At 45.0% G+C, this 23,529-nt stretch overlaps 1 protein-coding gene across 1 annotated transcript in view; it reads right to left on the minus strand.

Moving 5' to 3' along the window:
• LOC138580223 (solute carrier family 2, facilitated glucose transporter member 1-like) overlaps window positions 1-23,529 on the minus strand; it is a 307,891-nt gene that overhangs the window by 11,578 nt on the left and 272,784 nt on the right. The window contains exons 8-9 of the mRNA XM_069650586.1: window positions 14,980-15,084; window positions 14,503-14,604 (exon numbers count right to left, since the gene is read on the minus strand). Coding sequence (XP_069506687.1) covers window positions 14,503-14,604; window positions 14,980-15,084 — 207 coding nt within the window. The remainder of the gene's footprint in view (window positions 1-14,502; window positions 14,605-14,979; window positions 15,085-23,529) is intronic.

Here is a 23,529-nt window from a genome sequence, read left to right on the forward strand (position 1 = left end):
ACTGTTATCACGTGTGGGGAATAGTGATTATGCTCTAGTTTTAATCCCCTCCTGTTTTACCACAACTTGCAAGCAAGTGATGTCTCTTCTAAACTGTAAGTCTGGTGGAGAGAAGTAAAGCAGGGGTACTTTCAAATGCCACCTGTTTACCTTTAGCATCGTGCTCTTAAGGTGGCCTCAGTGTAAATTGGGAGGAAATAGGAACATGTTGTGATATGTGGGAGCAAAAGTCACATTCCATGCACAGACCCTTTATTCTGAAAAAGATTCCTCAAATACGCCCAAATGAGGGCTTTGACTCACTTGCCATTATTGAGGGCATGAGGAATCAGTGTATTGTGGAGCTTATATGTTCCTAAACAAATAACGGACCCTTGGGTGGCAAGGGCACTTGAAGGTTTCAGTAGTGTGGTGTGTCACCCCTCCTGGCAGCATGGTAGCTCCCAGGGCTCGTGCCAAGGTCACATGTTGTGGCCACGTGACTCAGTAGTAATGCAAGAGATGAGACGGACAACTCTTCGGATTAAAGCAAATGTAATACGTGCTCTTTTACCATAACAATCCCCTGATCAACGTTTAGCCTGTGATTGCATTGTAACTCATGGCGTCTATTATGCAAGATTGCATTAATGTTTAATGTTTATTATATTGCTTTAGTTCAATTGATCTCGGGAGATGCGTTCCCTGTGAGCAGCTGGCCCGCCTTGTTGCCGGTCAAGCTCAGGGGGCACGCAGTGAGATCACGCCCCCTCCCTCCCGTAGTCCCCCAGCAGTGATGTGCAGAAGCAGCACTTCTGCTCCACCTCGAGACGTCACCCCTGGCAGTAGGGCTGGCAAGTGACAGGGCCTTTCGAGTGTGTCACCCCGCCGCCTCCCTGGGTGGAGATGCTAGGCGGGAGCTCGTGGCATTTGCATATCCTCACGCAGGCATAGTGGGGCAGGCTGCGAGACCTTTCACGGCCCCGTGTGCAGGCGGCTTTCTTAAATGGACGGTTCTGTGTAATGAATGGATGAATGGATCAGAATACGTCTGCCACTAGAGTTGAACAAGGACAGATTCAGAGCCCCGTTCTGTGCTCGGGACACAGTTATTGTGAAAAGGTGGCATTCTCCCCTCCAGTTTTCCACACCGCCATTTTGAAAAAAGCAGATAAAATGTGTCTTATTGAGGCCAACCTGCGCACCAGTTATATTGTGAGCATTTCTTAAAAGTCTGCCACTTTTCTTGTTTACGAAAGTCTGCTTGAGCCTTCAGCACATTGTATTGTATTGTACTGTATTTTTGTACTCTATTTTGCTATTTATAAAGCGCTCTTTCCCCACTTGTGTAGCCTCAATGCACTTTTTTACATGGTTGGAACGCCCTTGGTGACCGTAGTCGGTGTGGTTGGAGATTCTAAGGAGATTAGCTTAGATGCGTGTGTGCATGTTTGCCATTCTAAGACTTAGGTGGCTGGCAAGGCTCGACGTGGGTGGGTGCTCTTGAGGTTTGGAGATAGATTGCTGTTGTTGGAGAGAGTCTATGTGGAGCCAGCTATACGGGATTCCTCTCGGGTGGTGGTCGCTGTATGCTAGTGGCAGAGGTGTTGGGGTACGTCAGGTGTTTCAGTCCGGACAGCTATGTGTGAAACTAGGCCGGATGTGCTTAGCCGTAGACGTGTTCTATTGTGCATGGATGATTGGCCATGCCTGCAGCCTGTGTCCACACTAGTGGTGTGAGTTATACGCACCATAGGCTGCGGGATTGCATACTTGACCGGGTCTAGAATTGAGAGTCCTGTAACGATGGACCTAGGTTTCAAACTTTAGCCGGTATCAGCGTGTGATAAACAGAGATGGAGTAAAAACCTAGATCAGAGGATCCTGTACAGAGGGAGAAAGTCCGATGTCTCAATATATAAGACAAGTGGTGCGGCAGATTGAGTAATGCCTTCATTACCAAGGAAAAAGTGTGCAGTAGATGTTAAAGGCACCTCAGACGTGCCATATTCTAACTCCCTTTCTATACACGCAAAACTAGGGCTTTTGGGATGAGAATCCCTTTGCATTCCTGATGGTTACTAGGGCTGTTGCCAAGCCATACATCAGGCACATGCAAACACTTGAGGCTTCGATGCCAGGTACCACATTCTCACTTTGACAGAATATGGAGATTTTAAGAAAAGTGTTCCTCATTCTTGGAAGAACACTTTTCTATTTTTGCATGCACCTCCGAATAGGACCCTAAGTGTTGTGCAACACAAAGACTGACCAGCCTCAGTGACACGACAAAATGAACATGTACTTTTAGGTTTGATCGAATATTGATCCCAATCTTCTTGGTGCAATACCGGATATTCACTACTTCTGACCTAGTCAGCCAATTGAGGCCCAACCATGTGTCACGCATATAATTAAAATATATGCAAGGTGCTGAATGCATTACACAGTGTAAGTATAGGAAAACCAATAAATGGGCCTCATTCTCAGATTGGCAGTATTCTTGCAGAAATCCCTGCAGTGACTGCTGCAGATATTCCTGGGGATCGGCGGGGCGCGGAGCGGCGAGGGAGGAAGGGAGCGAAGGACGAAGGGTGGGAGAGAGGAAGCACGCTTTCTCTTTTCCCTGTGCTCAGGAGGAAAGGCTGACCAACAGCTAGGTCCTGACTCAAGCTTCCCTTGGCTCACCCAGTGGTAGATGTGGCTAAGCACTCAAAGGCTGGCGATGGGGTGGCTCTGACAAATATAACATTCAATGAGATTGTCAACACACACATATAGATGCACAAACTCAGCCTCAGTACGAGCTTGGCGGTAAACGTGGAGGTAATCCTGCCACCATTGTGGTTGGTGGAATTGCATCCATTTTGGCCATGTGGAGAAGGTCTTGGCATTAACCCTAATTAGCCCCCACAAGATAGCAGTGACCCGTGCATGTCCCACGGGGCTTGAAGAATACATGAAAACTATTCCACAAAGCACACAAGATGACTGGCTCCAGCAAACATGCAGCACTGTTCCAGTACATGCAATGCAGGGTCAGAGGGACAAAACAAAACGAAACCCTTTGGCTAAATGAAGAATACTTTGCGAAATGTACAGTATGATTGGTTGAGCGCAACAGACGAGAATGAGCAAGAAACCGAGTGAACGGGAGTCCAAAAAGACAGCAACAACGAGAGAGAGAGAGAGAGAGAGAGAGAGAGACAGAGACAGAGAGACAGAGAGACAGAGAATGCACAAGATCGACAAATAGGGTGTGCCAATACTTCGGCCATTGCCTCGATTGAGATTTATGAAAGAATCTGGGATCTGAGGCACCATAACACCTGCCTCAGTACCAACGTAATATATGTTATCATATGCCCTTGTAAAAAGGCTTACATTGGGAAGACATCCAGAGCTGTCAAATTACGCATAAGTGAGCACAAATCTAAGATTAGAACGGGCCAGCAGAATGCTCCGCTAACAATGCATTTTTTGGAACAGAGACATAGGCCAGAAGATTTGAAATGGTGGGCAGTTGAGAAAGTGTTGGGCACTGATGCGGCCAATACGGCTGCACGCCTAGCGCAAAAAGAACAATGGTGGATATACCATACCAATAGTCTAGAGAGGGGCCTGAATCAACGAGAAGAATGGAATTGATTTCCCTCTTTTCACTATCATTTTATCACTATTATTACACTACAGGTACTGTAGGGCAGTTATGGTGAGTCTTAATTCCCCACGAAAGACTACATTGCTTTGTAACATCGGTACAGTTTAACTTGGGACCCCAACTCACCTAGGGGTCTGTTTTACCTTATGTTCCATATAGGACACTATGTCGTTTTTTAGTGCTTCTTTTGTGTCTATGTCATGTAGGACACTCTGTCGTTTTTTAGTCCTTATTTTGTGTCTATGTCATGTAGGACACAATGTTGTTTTTTAGTCCTTCCTTTGTGTTTATGTCAAAAATTTGGAAATAAAAGAGGGACCATGATGGACGTGGCTCTGTCCTTCTGCTTTCAATGGCACACGGCGTTAGACTGCGGGCTTCGACTGCTGCAAACAAGGTAAGCGGGTTTGAAGTAGGCGTTTGTTTACCGTACGGTTTATTGGGGCTGCTGCTGACGGGATCTGTTTATTTATTGATTTACAGATTCACGCATCAGCGTACACGCCCGTTAGCGACGAGGTGTTTTCTGTTCTTTTCATGACCGCGAGCGTACAAACTGTGCTGCGGGATAGAAGGGAAACAAGTGCTACTCCATTTGGATATCGTTACTATAACGAAGGTGAGAGGCTTTTCGCATTAAGGAGATGGCGGATTTGCCCGCGATAGTATACATGCCTTAGTCGCATTTCGCTAGTTTTAAGAGGATTTAATTTGTTTCCTAGACGGTTTTTTGAAAACTTGAGAAGAGTTATTTTTCTTCCCGTTCGGCTGGAGCAAGAAGTGACCTAGTCTCCAGTGTCTCTGACCTGTGTTTGGAAGGATCAGTTTAGGTATAGAACTTTCGCCATCTATAACTTCCTATAAAGAGATTAGTATAGGCATTTTCCATTGTGTGGCACTAATAAGTTTGGTTTATTGTTTCCTGTGTTCTTGTCACAGATTTTGCTTTTTGTGAAAACCCAGCCTTACTGGACTTATACCAGAAGCTACTGGGATACAAGCTATTAGGCGAACCTAATGGGGTTCGCAGGTATGTTTTCTTACATGTATTTGAATTCTGAAGCATATCACAGTGGGGGCGGTACGTGTTATGGAGAGGGCACTTAGCACTTAAAAGGATATGTGCTATCAAGTATGAATATGGGAGGAGTTTGTATTCCTTTCTGAACCCTGGAGCCCTAAATGAAATTGGGGGGACTGTAAATGGGTATATGGAAATGGACTGATTTGGTCGGTTTCATTTAAGCTGGCTGCATTGAGCAGTATTGATGGGATCATAGGCAAGGGAATACCCACTTGGACTCAGAGACAATTTTTGTTCTAGTGTTTAATGATTGGTCCAAATCGTGAGAGAGAGTTACTGATAGAAGGTTGACAGCAGTATGTTTTTTAACAATGTTTTAATTGTATGTTTGTTTACTTTTAGAACGTTGCTATTGTTCATCCAATCCTGATGAAGACACACATAACTTGTCGAGTCGAAACTATTAACCAACTGGGAAGCCTTTTATTGTAAAGAAGATTGATATTGTTAGGCACCAATAGTCTTAGGCACCAATAGTCGATATTATATTGGGAATGAACTGTGATTAATAACATTGTGAATGATTTACAGCACAATGGAAAAGAAGTGGTTTAATGAAATGATCAGCTTCTGTAATTTCTTAGCATGTCAATATATTATTTAAATATTGCATTAGAGAGTGAATGTATGGATGTATGATTAGTAAAATGCTTTTTAGAATTAATTAAATTAATATGTGTCTATGTGTTTTTTTAGACAAATCTTAATAAAATGAATATACCGATTTGAGCTTCATATTTGTCTGCCCACCTTCTTCAGTCTCTCTTGTTCTCCTGGTACCATTTTTGTTCATACAACATGTAACTTTTCTAATTTTCAAAGGCTGTGGCAGAAGATTGTTAAAATGCGATTCCATATTAAAAAAAACAATATCAACTTGTTGTTAAACTCCAGCATATTTTTACTTTAAAAAACAACTTTAAGTTACTGCACTTGTGTGGTTATTTGACTGTGTTAAGGTGTTGTTGGGGGAATTGAGGCGTTCCTTCGGTAATTCATGGAATTGGTATACCTGGCATCCTGGATGCTCTATCAGAGTTTATCCATCCTTTTTCTTCTCCGCCCTTCCCTCCCCAAATCCCTCGCTGCATGGTTCTATGCTCAGCGTCAGGGTTGAGGAGCTAAGCAAAGGTGTTCTATTTTGACCAAACTAATCAAGGACTAAAGCATGAACACATCATATCAACCTGGTGGACCTCTCTTAGAAGCCCTCTGCATCATCTGCAAGGCAATGTCCAATAAGGCAACTCTAAAGGAACACTCCTAGAATGCTAACACAGCACCAGAAGCTTCAGCAGAGTCAGACATGAATCCAGGAAATACTCCCATGAGGCCAGTTCCCCTTTCATAATGGCATGCCAGGCCGAAGAACGATGGTCTGCAGGGTTGCTCAGAGCTGTGCCAGAGGTTAGGATTAATGCTAAACCTTCCAGCCATCACCTCTTTTGTTTTGCTGTAGTCATCCTGAGTGGGACGGGTATGCCCAGACATGGGTCCCATGCCTGCTGGGCCTAGAGGCCCAAACTACTCCTCACTGATGTGGCCCAGCGAGGCCGAAACATGTCTGGGGATGCTTACGGTCTTGTGCAGAAGGGTTGTGACCAAGCACTTTGGACTAGACTGCCCTTTGTGGGGTGGGGCCAAGCCTGATTTGCATGTGGTCTTTCCCCTTTCATAATGGCTTGGCAGGTAAAGAACTGTGGTTTGGAGGGTTGCCCAGAGCAATGTCAGAGTTTAAGTTTAAGATGAATTCTAAACCTTCAAGGCATCATCTCTTTTATTTGGCACCAGAGGTCTCAGCAAATCTTTCCTTATCTTCCTAACGTCTCAGCAGGATAGTTCAGGGGCAACACAGTAGTCTTGGAAGCAATTTACAGGAAAGGCCTGGAATTGCTCCAAAACAAGCTCCATCGCTACCGTCCCACCAGAATCGTCAGATCAGGCTCTGTACACCTCCTGGTAGTCCCTCCTTTCAAGTTCTCCAGATTAGGAGGTGCCTGTTTCTCTGTCCTCGGACCCACTTTCTGGGACTCCCTCCCCCTCATATTCCGCCTCGTAGAGGATCCCCTAGCCCCAGGGAAACCCTCAAAACCTGGCTGTTTCCCCCGATTTCCTGATCCACCACCTCCCTGTGCCCACTCCCTGTCTCTCGTGCACACGTTTCATCCTGCAGCCTTCCCTCCTCCCCGCACATCCTCCCCTCATTTGCCCAGTTAGTTACTACGCTCTTCTTTCCTTTCAACCGCTTTGCTCTGCCACCCAACCTTCCTTGTGGGACACCAAACACACATGGAAGACTCATGTAGTCACTCCAGCAACTTGCACCTGGAACGAATCCTGACAGTGGGCTAGGTATTGCACTCAGATATGCTTGGAGGGTGGGCAATGCATCGCACTTAAAATGCACTTTAGGAGAAATCATGCTTATAATCCCATAGGATCACAATCAGGCACCTCGGACAACTTGCTCATGGTTAGCAGTGATTTTAACACTAAAGCACAGGAGAGGGGGCCAGTCCCCCGCAGGTAATCATGAAATGGGGACCTTGTGTTCGCACCAGAAGAATCTAGGGATGGCAATTTCCTGCAGTAAGAGCCTCTCTGACAGTGAGTATTAGGCATGATACATGATATGATTTGATATATGATATGATATGGCATTTATAACGCGCCCATACACAAGTGCTGCAAGGTGCGATGAGGCAAGGGAGGGGGAACAGAGGGAAGACAAAGACAACGATCTTACTGGGCCAAGTGACATTGAGATCGCGCAAGTGCAGGGGAGGGGGCGAGCGTAAGTGTGGGGGAAAGGGAGCTTGGGGCAATACCTAGGATCAACATTAAAGAATACATAAAATAAATAAAATAATAGGTAAAAGTGCAGCCAGCTGGTGGCAAGTGCAGGCTTTCATCCAGCACTTAGATTGCCCTTGAAACGTAGCACTGCTCCTTGTACATAGAAGGAACCCTGGAAGTAGACGTTGTTTGTACAGCTAACCTATTTCTCCTCTCGCACAACACACCTTTGCAACTTAGTGGAAGGCACAGACTCACTCTACACACTCTGCACTCACATATAACGCAAACACTATTGCACATAACCTCTACCATAAGAATGAAGCTACTTTTAACAACAAAAATTCGAACTGCAGCTTCCAACATCTTAAACACAACCCCCCTTTTAGTCCATAGTATATCTCCACTGTGCCCATACACACTCCATTTAGACATGGGTGACTAGCAGGGTCTTGGCCACCATTGCATAACTTAAATGGCTGAAATGCACACACGCGTAATAGCACCTCCCACATTCTCCCAAATTCTTGGACTCCAGTCCCTCCGTGGGCAAAAAAGCGTGTTGGGACCATAATTATGGTGAAAGGCGCTATAACACATGACTGAATGAATGAATGAATGAATGAATGAATGAGAGCCAGACATGAATCAAGACATGCACTCCAGGAGGCCAATGCAGTACCACGAGCCTCAACAGAGCCAGACATACTTCTAAATAATGCACCCAAGGAGGCCAGCACATCACCAGATACCTCAGCAGAGCCAGACATGAATCAAGAAATTCACCCCATGAGGCCAGTGCAGCACCAGATGCCTCAGCAGAGCCAGACATTAATCACAAAATGCACTCCATGAGGCCAGTGCAGCACCAGATGCCCCAGCAGAGCCAGACATGAATCAAGAAATTCACCCCATGAGGCCAGTGCAGCACCAGATGCCTCAGCAGAGCCAGACATTAATCACAAAATGCACTCCATGAGGCCAGTGCAGCACCAGATGCCCCAGCAGAGCCAGACATGAATCAAGAAATTCACCCCATGAGGCCAGTGCAGCACCAGATGCCTCAGCAGAGCCAGACATGAATCACGAAATGCACCCCCATGAATCACAAAATGCACCCCATGAGGCCAGTGCAGCACCAGATGCCTCAGCAGAGCCAGCCATTAATCGCAAAATGCACCCCATGAGGCCAGTGCAGCACCAGATGCCTCAGCAGAGCCAGACATGAATCGCAAAATGCACCCCATGAGGCCAGCGCAGCACCAGATGCCTCAGCAGAGCCAGACATGAATCGCAAAATGCACCCCATGAGGCCAGTGCAGCACCAGGGCCTCAGCAGAGCCAGCCATTAATCACAAAATGCACCCCATGAGGCCAGTGCAGCACCAGATGCCTCAGCAGAGCCAGATATGAATTAAGAAATGCACCCCATGAGGCCAATGCAGCACCAGATGCCTCAGCAGAGCCATACATGAATCACAAAATGCACCCCATGAGGCCACTGCATCACCAGATGCCCCAGCAGAGCCAAACATGAATCACGAAATGCACCCCATGAGGCCAGTGCAGCACCAGATGCCTCAGGAGAGCCAGAACATGAATCTAAGGAATGCACCCCCGAAACCCAACACAGCACCAAAAGCCTCAGGGAAGGCAACCATCAAACAAGAAATGCATCCACGACGGCAAACACAGTGCCAGGAGCCTCAACACATCTAGGCATGAATCAAAGAAATGTTCCTCTGAAGCCCAACGCAGCACCAGAAGCCTCAGCAGAGCCAGACATGAATCCAGAAATGCACCCCATGAGGCCAGTGCAGCACCAGAAGCCTCAGCAGAGCCAGACATGAATCCAGAAATGCACCCCATGAGGCCAGTGCAGCACCAGAAGCCTCAGCAGAGCCAGACATGAATCCAGAAATGCACCCCACGAGACCAGTGCAGCACCAGATGCCCCAGCAGAGCCAGACATGAATCCAGAAATGCACCCCACGAGGCCAGTGCAGCACCAGATGCCTCAGGAAAGCCAAGAAGACATACCTAAACTAATTTCAAGTGGGCCTTTGCACACAAACTTTGAAGACTCTGCGTTAGAAATAACCGACGTGACATAGTGGGCTATCAAACACTAAATATATATATATATATATGTGTCATGTAAACATTTGAAAGTATCAAGAACAATCATCTAATATCTAGAAGACTTCGGGAGACATCTCAAGGTGCCAAAGTAAAGCACCTTCATGCATTATCTGGAACATTCGGAGCATTTCCTGATATCAAAGCAGAGTGATGGTGTACTACCTAGAATATTCCGAAGTGTCAAAGAGTGAGACTTTATAAATCACCTTCGGCATTCCAAAAGAACATCATAAGGAGTCAAGTACAGAGCCCTTATGTATTACATGGGCATTTCCGAGAGACACGTTCATGCATCATCCAGAAGGACCTAGGGTATATCCTGGGGGCTGAAGGCGGAACCTGTATGTATAACCGAGAACATTCACCGGAGCCAAGAATGGAATCCCTCTGTAGTATCCAAAACATTACAAGAAATGATCAAGAACATTCCTGGTTACCAAAAAGAGGACCTGTATGTATTCTCCAAAATATTCTGACAAGCATCTTGCAGAACAGCTGAGTGCATGGACAACAACATCTTTATGCATTACCTAATGAAGAGGGAGGCATCATGGATAGAATAGTTATTATCTAAAGGAGACCCTCAACGTATCCTTCACGCTCACTTGCTGTGAATATCTTTATGCATTACCTGGTGAAGAGGGAGGCATCATGGATAGAATAGTTATTATCTAGAACAGACCCTCAACATGTCCTTCACATTCACTTGCTGTGAACATCTTTATGCATTACCTTATGAAGAGGGAGGCATCATGGATAGAATAGTTATTATCTAGAGGAGACCTTCAACCTATCCTTCACATGCACTTGCTGTGAACATCTTTATGCATTACCTGATGAAGAGGGAGGCATCATGGATAGAATAGTTATTATCTAGAGGAGACCTTCAACATATCCTTCACATTCACTTGCTGTGAACATCCTTATGCATTACCTGATGAAGAGGGAGGCATCATGGATAGAATAGTTATTATCTAGAGGAGACCTTCATCATATCCTTCACATTCACTTGCTGTGAATATCTTTATGCATTACCCAATGAAGAGGGAGGCATCATGGATAGAATAGTTATTATCTAGAACAGACCCTCAACATATCCTTCACATTCACTTGCTGTGAACATCTTTATGCATTACCCAATGAAGAGGGAGGCATCATGGATAGAATAGTTATTATCTAGAACAGACCCTCAACATATCCTTCACATTCACTTGCTGTGAACATCTTCATGCATTACTTAATGAAGAGGGAGGCATCATGGATAGAATAGTTATTATCTAGAACAGACCCTCGACATATCCTTCACAATCACTTGTTGTGAATATCTTTATTCATTACCCAATGAACAGGGATGCATCATGGATAGAATAGTTATTATCTAGAACAGACCCTCAACATATCCTTCACATTCACTTGCTGTGAACATCTTTATTCATTACCTAATGAAGAGGGAGGCATCATGGATAGAATAGTTATTATCTAGAACAGACCCTCAACATATACTTCACATTCCCTTGCTGTGTTTAGGCTCCTCCTTGGACTCATTTTCTAGCCACAAAAGGCCTTTTCTGTAGTGGATGTCATCTGCACACTCAGTCTGTTTCAATGCACTCGATTACTATCTGGCACTCTAGAGCTGCAGCAATGACAAGTAAAGAATAATGACAGGTACGAGGCTCGCTCAGACCAGCTGGTCTGCTGAGACAAACCCCAAGCCCTGACCGCTTGTACAACATGGTCCCGAGTGAACATTTCAACAAGGGTGCCTTCGGTCGGGTCCTAGAGTTGTTGTACCAGAACCCATCGAGAAGTCGCCCTGGCTCCGCTCCATGCAGGTCATATTGGAGCAATACAAATGAATGCACAGGCGGGAGAACTAATCAGGGTATAGAGATGTGTGTCGAGATGTCACCCTTCTGTGAACAACATAAAAGCTATCCAAGAATACAGTAACAACCATAAACCTGCCCAGCAGGTCCCTTAAAGCATCTCCTTACTGATCAAGCAGAGCCAATCGATGAATGGACGCATTAGGTGGTGGTAGAGGCACACTGATGGCGGCCCGGAACCTTCCTGACGTGGAGCACTTCTGCAGAAATCTCTAGGGATTTATTGCAGCATCAATTCACTACTCTCAGACTCCCAATAGAAACTGTTACTGATCAAAAACCTCCATTCACATCTAACCGTTGCATAAAGCTTTACTGAAGACAGACCTGGCCCAAAAGTCTCCTACCATCCAGCAAGTAATGGCCAGACAGAAGGGCCCATCCAAACATTTAGGGCAGTACTCGGACAAAATGCTACTTGGAATAAGAGCATGACTTATGAATAGGTGGTAAGATCAGAAAAAGCATGCATCTTTTCCCCGCCCTAACCTTCTTCAGGGAAACATTCCGGCATGCTGTGAGGTTTGCTTCCCACACAGTGGAGGCTATTAGATTCCTTTTTTGTTATTTATACTGGTAAACAAAATCAAGCAGCTCAATCCATGGCACAGTGTTACCTAGAGTAAAAAGGGTGCTTTGAATGAAATAGTTGCCTGGAGCTTCTGAACTCTCTATGGGCTAAAGTCCAGCCGCTTGCTGGAGATATCTATTAAACTATGTAACGTATTCTGAACAGTGTCTTGGGGTGTAGAGGACAGAACCTCTATGGCATAAAGTTGACAACTGGTTTCTCCAAAGGCACTTGTGCCACATTCTGGCCACTTCACAGCACAATGGTCCTCAATGTATCGAGCTCAGAAGGATGAGTCGGCCTGCCACATCCAAACCGGTGACACAGCAGCGGGCACTTCATTCACTGAGCATGTTGCTAAGACCTTTTAGAGAGCTCTGTTTCTTCCAGAAGGAACCTGGGTACAATACATAACACGTTCCCAGATTCTCAGGGCCTACTAAAAAAGATCACGTCGCTGGTCGACTTCAAAAAGAAGTTAAAAACGTTTCTCTTTACTTCTCCTTAGCTCCAGCCGTTGCCTTGGCTGACACTTTTTAGCATTTTTTGTGATGTGTGTTCTTTATTGTCCTTTATGTGCGCCTGATGCCTCTGTGCGATTTGGCACAGTCATAAGAATTAAAATAATAAATAAATACAGGGCATAATAAATAGAACATTTCGGTATAACTCCAAGATTTTAATGGGATACGCTGTAAATAGTATCAGGAAGATTTTGATTAAAACAAAACTCTTCATGCTACCCAAAACATTCCAGAACATTCCATAATATGTCTTCATTTGTCACATAGAGGACTTTTAGGCGCTAGCCAGAATATGTTTAGATGTTTAGTGGTGTGTGAAACTCTTTATAATGAGGTGGGAATGCTGTCGGGGGGGCTTGGGGAGTTAAGGGAAAAACCTACTTGCAATATCTGGAGAATTACAAGAAACTTTTTGAGATTTAAGGTTCTTTTGATATAATTACTCCATACAACCCAGAATGTTCCTGCTGTTGCTGTTTTAAGCCATACATCTCTGTTGAAAAGCAAATCAATGCATGGTAAATGATCTCTTGTTGGTTGGCATATTTAGGAAGCGTGTTTATCTTGTGTGATGTTCTTCTGAGAAAGAGTGCACTGCGCGAGGGGCGCGGGAGGTCCTGTGCACACCAGAGATCCCGTAATTCTGTAAAACAAGCACTGGGAAATGCAAGAAGCTTTGGTTGCCAAGTGCAGCCTAAAATAACATTATAATGCCATCATCACCCTGGTATTGTCACCACGTGATGCTATATCATCCTACATGTGCAGGTGCTACCATCATATGTTAAGTGTGCACCCAAGCACCCCAATAATGTCTTCGTGTGTCATATGTAAAGTATAGACTCACAAGTCCTGCAAACATATGCCAATGCAGCCTCAAATAACCCAATGATGCCACCATAAACCTGGTGTAGTCACCATAGGTAAAGTAAAACCCCACACTTCCAGGTGCTGTCAACACATGCCATGTGCATCCTCATATGCCCCAATACTGGCATCAGCCTGGTATAGTGACTATATGTAGAATGAGCCTTATAATTAGGCATTTTATTAATTGAGTGCTATCTGAGAACACCCTTTCAAGGAAACCAAGCATCACTCTTTGCACTGAGTTAACTGACATCATTAGCAGCACTCAACCTTCAATTCTGCATGATTAGACAGCAATACAATTCCCACCATTACACGTCAGAATGATCATTGCAGTCCTTAGCAGGAAACAGGCACACAGTTCAAAGAAAATGTAGAACAAAACAATCACTGTCCTGTCAAGCTTTGGACCTCTGAAACTCTCTCAGTTACTGCCATCAAAAGCAACACGTTCCACCTAAAGCACACCGAAAATGTCTACCTGCCACCAAACCATTATACCAGAAACAATGCAATAATGGCACATCACTAAGGCAATATGTATTCATACACATTTGTCATCTGCAAATATTCATAGTATTCGATTTGTCCAGACTAGGTGATGTGTAAGCGACATATATGAGCCAAAACCTAATGGGTCTGACTCTTCCTGAACCTTTCTGTTAAGTAGAAAGCAGCTGGGCCACTCCGGGGAAAGTAGCTGGGTGTCCTTCTGATGCTCTGTTAATTATTCACTTGCAGAAGCACCACCTAGAGTGGGAGGTGTGGGAAAAGCGTTTAAGTCAGTGTAAGCCGGGGGATCCATTTCACACACAGAAAATGGCTGGGGTGAGGTCTCAGATTGTGGAAGAAAAGAGTCCAAGGCAGGGGTCCAGATTTTGACAGGAAAAGAAGGGCGCACACCACCCATTTTAGTTGGTATTGCCAGGACACAGCAGAACCAACGCAAGCCCAGTGACAATCCCCAGCATGATGCTTGTACTCACCAAGGTAGCGATGGAAACAGTGAGCACGATGTCGCAGACCGCAAGTGCAAAGAAGCCAATCAACAGCAGTGTCCTCCGGCCTGCATTCTCCACCAGGAAAACCTTCAGGGCAAGACAAAGCCTCTTTTAGAAAGATATATTTTTAATGTGTCGCTCTTTAAATCCCCAGCCTCAGGACTCTCCTCCCAGGAAGTCCCTCAGCATTTCCCTTGTGATCTTAGATTCTTCGATCTTGTGTGTGTGTTACCCAGAATCAGTGAGCCCGCAAGGAGATTCCGGGGACCATTTGATGCCTCCAACAAACTCCCCCCAAGCAGTGGCCAGGTGTTGTAGGTCCCATTACGCTGAATAGGGCATGAACTACAAAGGAGACCTGAAGAAGACCCTGCATAGCTCAATGTGCGGATAAGCCGCCACCGGGGCGTCTACCAAGTGTTGAAATCCCTCTCCGTCGGCAGGATATTTCTAAGTACTTACAGCAATGATGGTGAAGACAATGTTGATGACTCCAACCCCCATCGTGGTGTACGTGGGACTCGCCACCTTCGCTAGCGTGAACAGTTTGGTTGAGTAGTTAATGAGCTGTGGGTTTGCGTTGAAGAGAAAGCAGAGAAGATGTTAGACAGCGCAGCATACATATCAGATATAAGCAATCTTTCCTCAAACATGCCAGAGTGTGTGGGAATTATTGCGATAGGCCTGGCATGGTCATGACCTTAAAAACATCTCTAGGTGTCGAATAATGAAACGAATACTATACAGGTCTGATCCATTGATGACATTACTTTAGAAACAGGTAATAAGCATTTGTCCAATACGCCACAAACAAAAAAAGATACATAACAAACATTCAGATGAAGGAATGCCCATTTCACCGTCCATAGCTGTGCAGGACTGTGGCTTGGAAGTATTGATGAAATACTGATGCCTTGTATTGCACCTTAATGATATGGTAACAAAATAAAAAAATTCTATCTCAGTGAACGATTACTTGCCTCGCAGCAACCGGTCAAGCCTATGTGGGGGGCCTTCGACCCAGAACCACCCCTCAATGCAGCAACAGTGTGGGCATGCCAGTGTGCACTAGGAAACATCCATCGTGCGAAAAACAGAGGATAATACTGTGAGATTAAGACAAAGTTCCTTTAGACATTACTTTGGCAGACAAAGACAGACAGTGCTCAAATATCCAACAATCACAGATAGAGCCTGTCTGAGGCTCATCAGTGTCATGTAGTAGAGAAGCTCTGGACGAACTGAAGGTAGTGGAGAAGCTCTGGAAGAACTGAAGGTAGTGGAGAAGCTCTGTAAGAACGGAAGGTAGTGAAGAAGCTCTGTAAGAACTGGAGGTAGTGGAGAAGCTTTGGAAGAACTGGAGGTAGTGGAGAAGCTTAGGAAGAACTGAAGGTAGTGGAGAAGCTTAGGAAGAACTGAAGGTAGTGGAGATGATCTGGAAGAACTGGGGGTAGTGGAGAAGCTTTGGAAGAACTGAAGGTAGTGGAGAAGCTCTGGAAGAACTGAAGGTAGTAGAGAAGCTCTGGATGAACTGAAGGTAGTGGAGAAGCTCTGCAATAACTGAAGGTAGTGGAGAAGCTCTGCGAGAACTGAAGGTAGTGGAGAAGCTTAGGAAGAACTGGGGGTAGTGGAGAAGCTCTGCAATAACTGAAGGTAGTGGAGAAGCTCTGTAAGAACGGAAGGTAGTGAAGAAGCTCTGCGAGAACTGAAGGTAGTGGAGAAGCTTTGGAAGAACTGGAGGTAGTGGAGAAGCTCTGCAATAACTGAAGGTAGTGGAGAAGCTCTGCAATAACTGAAGGTAGTGGAGAAGCTCTGTAAGAACGGAAGGTAGTGAAGAAGCTCTGCGAGAACTGAAGGTAGTGGAGAAGCTTTGGAAGAACTGGAGGTAGTGGAGAAGCTTAGGAAGAACTGAAGGTAGTGGAGAAGCTAAGGAAGAACTGGAGGTAGTGGAGAAGATTAGGAAGAACTGGAGGTAGTGGAGAAGCTAAGGAAGAACTGGAGGTAGTGGAGAAGATTAGGAAGAACTGGAGGTAGTGGAGAAGCTTTGGAAGAACTGAAGCAAGAGTCAACCAGAGACAACAAACCTCATTTATATAAAAAAGGGGAGAAAGTCCTCAATAGTAACATTCAGTAGAAAAGATCCTTCTGTTTGTAAAAATCGAGCCACAGTTAACTTCTTTGCTAGATCTAAACATATATCTGTTTAAACAATAATAAAAAAACATTTTAAAGGTTAACCTTTTCACAAAATAAAACTTCACAGTTAATATGTTCCAGGATCACATATACACAAATATCAAGATAAAAATGTAGGTTATGTAAATAGTATTGGCACCCACCACAGGATTGCCAACCAATCTGAATCCTGGAACTCTGGCCTGAATCCCCAGTATAAACCAGCATTCAAGGACAGTGGATCACTGCCCCGTCATGTGTTGGGCTCCGCCATTCCATTTTCCTCCACTCCACAACTGTGTGCCCACACACATCCTCCCGCAAAACTTACCTGCTGGACTCGCCCTCCTACTTCTGCTCCAACACCCTTGCCGCCATGGTAATTGAGACCCTGCCTCTCTCACTTCACCATGGTGGTAATCTTGCCCTGGGCTGATCTTCCCTTTCATGGATCTCTTTGATAGATAGGCATGCCCCCATGTATGCCCATCCATCAAAGGAAACAGGTTTTCCAAAGAAATAGCGTTTTGGATCAGGTGAAACGAGTTGGGTGTTAATAGCATTAAGCCCTGCTTTCTACAACCGGCACGCAGAATCATGCTCTAATAAACGGTGTCTCAAAAAGAAACTGTATAACGTTCTCTGAAAACATATACGCTCGACCCGAGGAGGCAGAACCAACTTGTAGGTTCAGCCAGATGCCCTGGAGTTTGAAATACAGCCGGGATGACATCATTTCACAGTGTTCTGGAGGAGAGGAATTCACTGACAGGCCCATAGGTCAGCGCTCACACTCTAGAACTTGTAAGACAAGATAGCTGCACCATGTTACGACAGGGGGTGCAGGATTCACTTACTCCAACATGACTCAATAATGAGGACTCATTTGGTAAAGGGAAATCTGTTTAATGACAAGTACATGAAACAGAGAAACAAATGGAAATCAGCAGCATTGCGATAACCTGTCTCGCTCCGACTTCCTCGAACTTCAGTCCAACAGTCATTGTTATAGGCAAAACTCGTCATCACTGACGTCTAATTCTATAAAAAATCATCATGCCATATAATTGGTTAGGAAAGGTAACTTAAGTATAGGTGTTATATCTGTATATGATAATAGGGCATGCAGATTGGATAACTCTTATCGGGTGGGCGTCTACGCCCATCCCTCTACATCACACGTGATAGACATCACTACAACTACGACTTCTCATTGGTTCTATTATCTATAGGACTCCAGATAACTTAGTCCATTCTGATTGGCCAGGTTACACCTCTAGACATACATTTCCACTTTTAATTAGCAGCATGCAGAATGGACACCCCTGTGCCTGGTGTCCCAAGTTTCACCCTGCCTCCCTTCCATCAATCAGTGTTTTAAGGCGATGTGTCAATTAGTTGGCTAAGGATGGCCTCGAAACTGTAGTCTCTTATCGGGAAAAGTTATGGCATCCTTGGGTCCTGGATGACATCAGGCGGTGGTACTTCTTCGCGCCTGGCTGGTCATGTGTTAGTTCACCATGAATCTGCTTCAGTTTCAAGCTTTTAGTGCATTTAATTCTGTTTCAGCCTCGCCACCTGCATGGGCCCTCCTTATCTTGACCTTCATGAGGCAGGCTGGTATGCTCTGAAGTTTGAGTCTTGTTAGCTGACACTTTCCTCCCTTTCTCTGGTTGACCTCGATTTCCTAGGCATGAGCCCCTCTTTGTTGAGTTTCGATTCCGCTCCTTCTCTTGCCTTTGGCTGGGTTACGAAACTTGGCCTGTCAGGCCTCTGGCCGCCTGGGTACATTTCTGCTTTTACAAAATGGAGTCGCACTTGTATAATGTGCCTTATTGAGGTAGATATATGTTTGACGCTTGGCGCTCTATCTTCTACTAAGCATTGCAAGCAGTATCGATTTCTTAGCATCTTGCGTTTCAAGCCTACTTATACACGTCTAACAGGTCGGTTGCTTCCATCTTGTCTCGTAGCATCATTACTATATGTTTTAACATTGTCTCTTCTCTGTGTCCATTACATTTATTTTCGTAGTTACTCGCACTGGCGTGCTTGTCTTCGATAGCTGCTTTTGTTCATTCATGGGTCTGTTCAGGCCGTTGTGTCATTTCCACTGGCCTTCCATTAAGGTTTTTTGGGTCTCTTCGTCGACCGTATGTAGGTACTCCTCATTTCGTATCAGCAGCTGGTATGGCTGTCTGATAGGGTACCGTGCTGCCCAGGGTTGTCTGGTTATGGGTGCTTCAACAGGTATGGATCTTCTGATATATAATGGGCAGGGTCCCAGTGCAGTTCTTTGTAGGTTAATTTGCTCTTCATACATCACATACCTTGGCAAGTATGCTCCTGATACCTCAAAATGAGGGGAAGGGGAGCAGGCCCTGTCTGGGACCTCCTCTACACTCCCCCCTCTGGTCGGTTCATCGACCACTTCTGCAACCTCCATTGCATTTATTTCTTTTGGTTCTTCGGTGTCATGTTCATCGCCTTAAGGGTTTGTACATGATGGTGTGAATGTGTGAGCCTTTGGAGTCCATATTTTTATCACTCCCTTCAAACTCCCTGCTGTTTTCACATGTTCGTCTTTGTTCCATGTCATTAGCTGACATTGTCCATTTGGGCTGCAGTAGATGCATTTTCCTTCATACCTTCTTCGTTTCTTAGGGTATGTGAACCTTGTTCCTTCTGGCGCAAATTTGCTGGCTTTCACCAAGTCTCCTATTTCTTCATCCGTCAGGTCTCTGGGCTTCCACCCTGGCTCGACATCAACCATTATTTTCATCCCTATGGCTTTCTTCACAGTTTTCTGGCACTGTGTAATGATTATCTTGATAGCACAGAATCCTAGCAATACCATTGCTAGTAGAGCTCCAAGAAACTTGAATATATCTGCCATCCATTGTGGGACCCACGAGAATAGGTCTCTAAACCAGCTGTCATCGTCCACTTCATCACTTTCATCGATCATCTGTTTTTTTAGGTTTATCAACATGCTTATGGCCTCTGTTAGGATTCCGTTTTCTTCATCGTGTGATAGTACAAATGTTCAACATGATTCTCAGATTTTTGCACAAACACCTCCAGTCATTGCAGTGATCATGTCAAGCACATATCTGTTTTGGAGGGTCATCAATCTGATTGCTCTCAGCTCTTCTTTAATCGCGTTGAATCCTTTTATAGTGGTATTGATGGTCTGCAATAACTCCCATCTGGTTATCTGCAACCATTTAGCATTCACTCCAACTTGAATGTGGGGCAGGAGTAGTGTTGTGAATACTGTTGAGGTGAGGCTGAACAGCCTGTGTTCGTATGGGATTGCATGGAATGCATCTTCTGATTTGGGAGAAAAGTAATTTTCCCTCTTCATCCTGGATACCAGTTCCACAGATCTCCTTCTTCTTAGATGATCATCTGCTTTCGGGAAACTGTCCAACTTCAGGTCATTTTTAGGGATCACTAGTGCAGGAACGTGGACGTTCACTAGTGTGCATATACCTCCCCAGTTTTTCGGCAGCCTTATGTATGCTTTGGATCCACACGCCCAGTAATGGTCCATGATAACTGCGGTACCTTGTGTCATTCCTGGGGCTTCAAAGATTCTTCCGCAGTTTACATTCTCTCCCATCTTCCTTGTGCCATTACTTCTGAAGCATATTTTCGGGCTTTCCAGTGGTACTGTTTGCAGGGTTCCTCCTCTATCTTCGACCCATGTTAGCAGTTTTACCAACCTTGGCCACAGAGGCTTGCATAACCTCTGCGAATTCTCTATTGTTTCTTTGCAGGCTCCAAGGACCATCCACGCTCGGCAGATCACTACTCCATCTTCCCATCCATTTGGGGAAACCACTGTTCGCAGATCTGCATTTGGCCTCTGTTCTTCCAGATTTGTGCCTCTTCTGCAGTTTTTTCGTGAATGTTCAGTCTCCGGTTTGTCACCCATCATGTCCCTGATCCTTTGACGTCAGGATTCTCTTATCGGATCACGTGATTCCTGGTGTGCGCCCTGTTTCTTGTTCTAATGTCCTGGACTTAGCCATCTTTGTCAGGGTAGTCCTTTTCGGTGGCCCATATCAGTGAAGCGTCTCTTCCGATAAATTGTCCTCTGGTGTTGCACATTGCTACATGTGGCATACAGTGTGCTGTAGGGACATCAATTTCTACAGCCACGAAGATCTTGGATTTTCCCATGCTGTATGGTAGGAGAGCACAGACGAAGCATTCTCCTTCTGGCTGCCTTCGTCCTACTTCCTTCATGTGCTGGTACCATATGTTGTTTCCAAGATGGGCTGTGCTCTCCAGGTAATCATTAAGTTCATTGTTATCTTCGTGTGGGCTTCTCTTGATTCTCAGCATTCTTCTGTAGTTTTCTATGACTTTGTCTCTAAATGCGTCTGTGCTGCTTTTCCTCTCTGGGTGTCTCGGTGGAGCAGGCTGCCTCGACTGCATCGCTGTGGTAGGAGAAGGTTTTGTGTTTCCTTTCCTTCCCGTTTGTATTTTGTCATAGACTTCCTCTAACCGCCGTTGGCTCCTCAGCCTCCCAACGCGTGGTCGTGTTGTAGGCCTGAGGCTTGTTCTTTGCGTTGGAGAAGGTGTGCTTGCTGTTATAGTCACTATAGTCCAGCTCCTTGTGCAGTTTCTTTGCTCTGACTATGAAAGGGAACAAATAGTCTATCAGAATTTGTGTTTTCTCTGTGAATTCCTTCGTGGCTACTTCTGTTCTTTTAAGGGATTTTGTTATGCCCTCTCTCTCTAGTGTTTCACTTGGCTCCTCTTGGGTACTTCCACTGTTTTCTGGAACTGATTGTTCGGCGGGCAGTCTCCCCTTCTCTGCTGCCTTCGTTGGAGGCCCTGTAGCCATTGACACTTGCCCTTGTCTGTGTGCATCCTGTGTGTGGGTGCGTTCAGTGGTCAGTGCAGCATTTTCATTCATTCTGTGCTGACCCTGTCTCCAGCTTTTCTCTTCATTTGTGACCTCAAATGTGTCTAAATCATTGCTCATTACATGTAAATTTAGTTTGTTATTTTTATCGTCAGGTTTTCTTGGGACTGGAATCACTATATAGGGTCTGGGTGCTTTCATAGGCCTCAGATGTTCATTATCTGGTGGGTGCACTGAGATTGACACTTCGTGCACCAATAAAGAAAGGAGTTCTAATTGTTAATGACAGAAAAACAATAATAATAACTATACAGATACACATAATCGTTCGGAACGACAATTTGCAGCATTTTCTTCCAGGGAAGTGGGGGCGCCCTTCTGTTGGGGGCAAAACCAAGTTACTGTTCTGGGTCCCCATTTTGAATGAGTTCATAGTCAGTTATTTATTCCTTCTCTTGCTCTGGTCTGTTAAATTTGAGAGTTAATTACTATTAAAGTGACGAGTGCTTCTCCAAATGTCCCCCTCATGTGAATGACAACGCTAGTCTCTGGGTACTCCGTACAGTTTCTGTGCTAGACTGTGGAAACGGGTTAGGCTAGCAATTTTAGTACATCACATTCATTATGCATCTCTATAATAGGTGAGGTCCCAGGGCTCTCCTCGAATTTGCTTTGGCCTGAGGACATGCTGGAACTTGCTCGATGTGAAGGAATGAAGAGATGGAACTGCTAAAAATTACACAAAAATAAAATGTTGGAAAAATAAAAACAAAAATAAAAATAAAAGTGAACATATGAAAAAATGAGAAAAATGAAGAAAAAGGAAAATAAGATGGTGAAGTTCTTGGGTCCGCTCCTTTCGCTCGCTCTCTCGGTGAGAAGTTGAAGAACAGTGTCTCTCTCCTCGATCTGCTCTGCAGCGGAAAGTTTGAAAAACTGTGTCTTTGTCTCCTTGATTTGTCCCCGGCAGAAAGTCTCACTGGAATCTCCTTAGGAATTATCGCTGGAAGTTGGACAGCTCCACTTGGAGCATTATACCATGGAGAAGTTTGCCCATGTGTGGGGCGTTGGCCGGATCTCTAAGGAAGGTGATGACGTCAACATCTGCAGGCCTTCCTACCATTTCTGGATAGTCTGTGACTAATCTAAACAGGATGTTCTGTGCCAACCGGGTGTCCTCGGGTGATAGGGACATTTGCCCTGTTTGGCTGTGTCCTGATCATGAGCTTTTCTTTTGATTCACACAGTCTTTGCACCTTCCCGTTGCGTGGATGACCACCAAATGATTTAATTTTGTCCACAGCTGACTCAGTTGAGCTAGGTTTCTTGGATCTCTGATATAAGTGCGTGTATCAGTTGTTCTCCCGACGAGCCCTGGGCACTTCTCGATTATTTGGAAGAACAAATTGAATGTGAGTTCATCAATGTCTATTGGCGGTGGAAGCATTTGTGTCCTTCTCACTATGCTCAGGTAACTCAGCGAACACCACTGCGATGGCGGTCAGCAGCTGCCTGATTACTTTTTTGTTAGCTGGATCTTGAATAAAGTCTGACACTGGCTCCTCTCCCTATGAGTGATGGGTAGGATAACACCACAAGTTGGAAATAGGTTAGCACATCCCACTTGAGACTTCTGCTGGAATGTACCATACATTCTGTGAACAAAGTCTCGATACAGATTGCTTCAGGATACTGTGTTACACTCTCAGGCAATGTCTTATTTGCAGTCTATCAGAGTCTTGATTCTTTGTACTATTTGATCATGACGTGCTTTCACAAGTTGATTTTATCAATGTTGTTGTGGCTTTGGATGTGCTTCTCTTTACCCGGCAACTGGGATGTACAGAGTGTTCGTTATGTCCTTATCCCCCTTTCCTTGGGGAACCTGTCCAGTTTTATGCCACAACTTGCATTCGGGTTCTTTGTCTTGGTTTTCCTGCTCATGCGTCCTTCTTCCT

Source organism: Ambystoma mexicanum, chromosome 3p, assembly GCF_040938575.1.
Source record: "Ambystoma mexicanum isolate Mex_15411 chromosome 3p, UKY_AmexF1_1, whole genome shotgun sequence".
NCBI classification, from domain to species: domain Eukaryota; kingdom Metazoa; phylum Chordata; class Amphibia; order Caudata; family Ambystomatidae; genus Ambystoma; species Ambystoma mexicanum.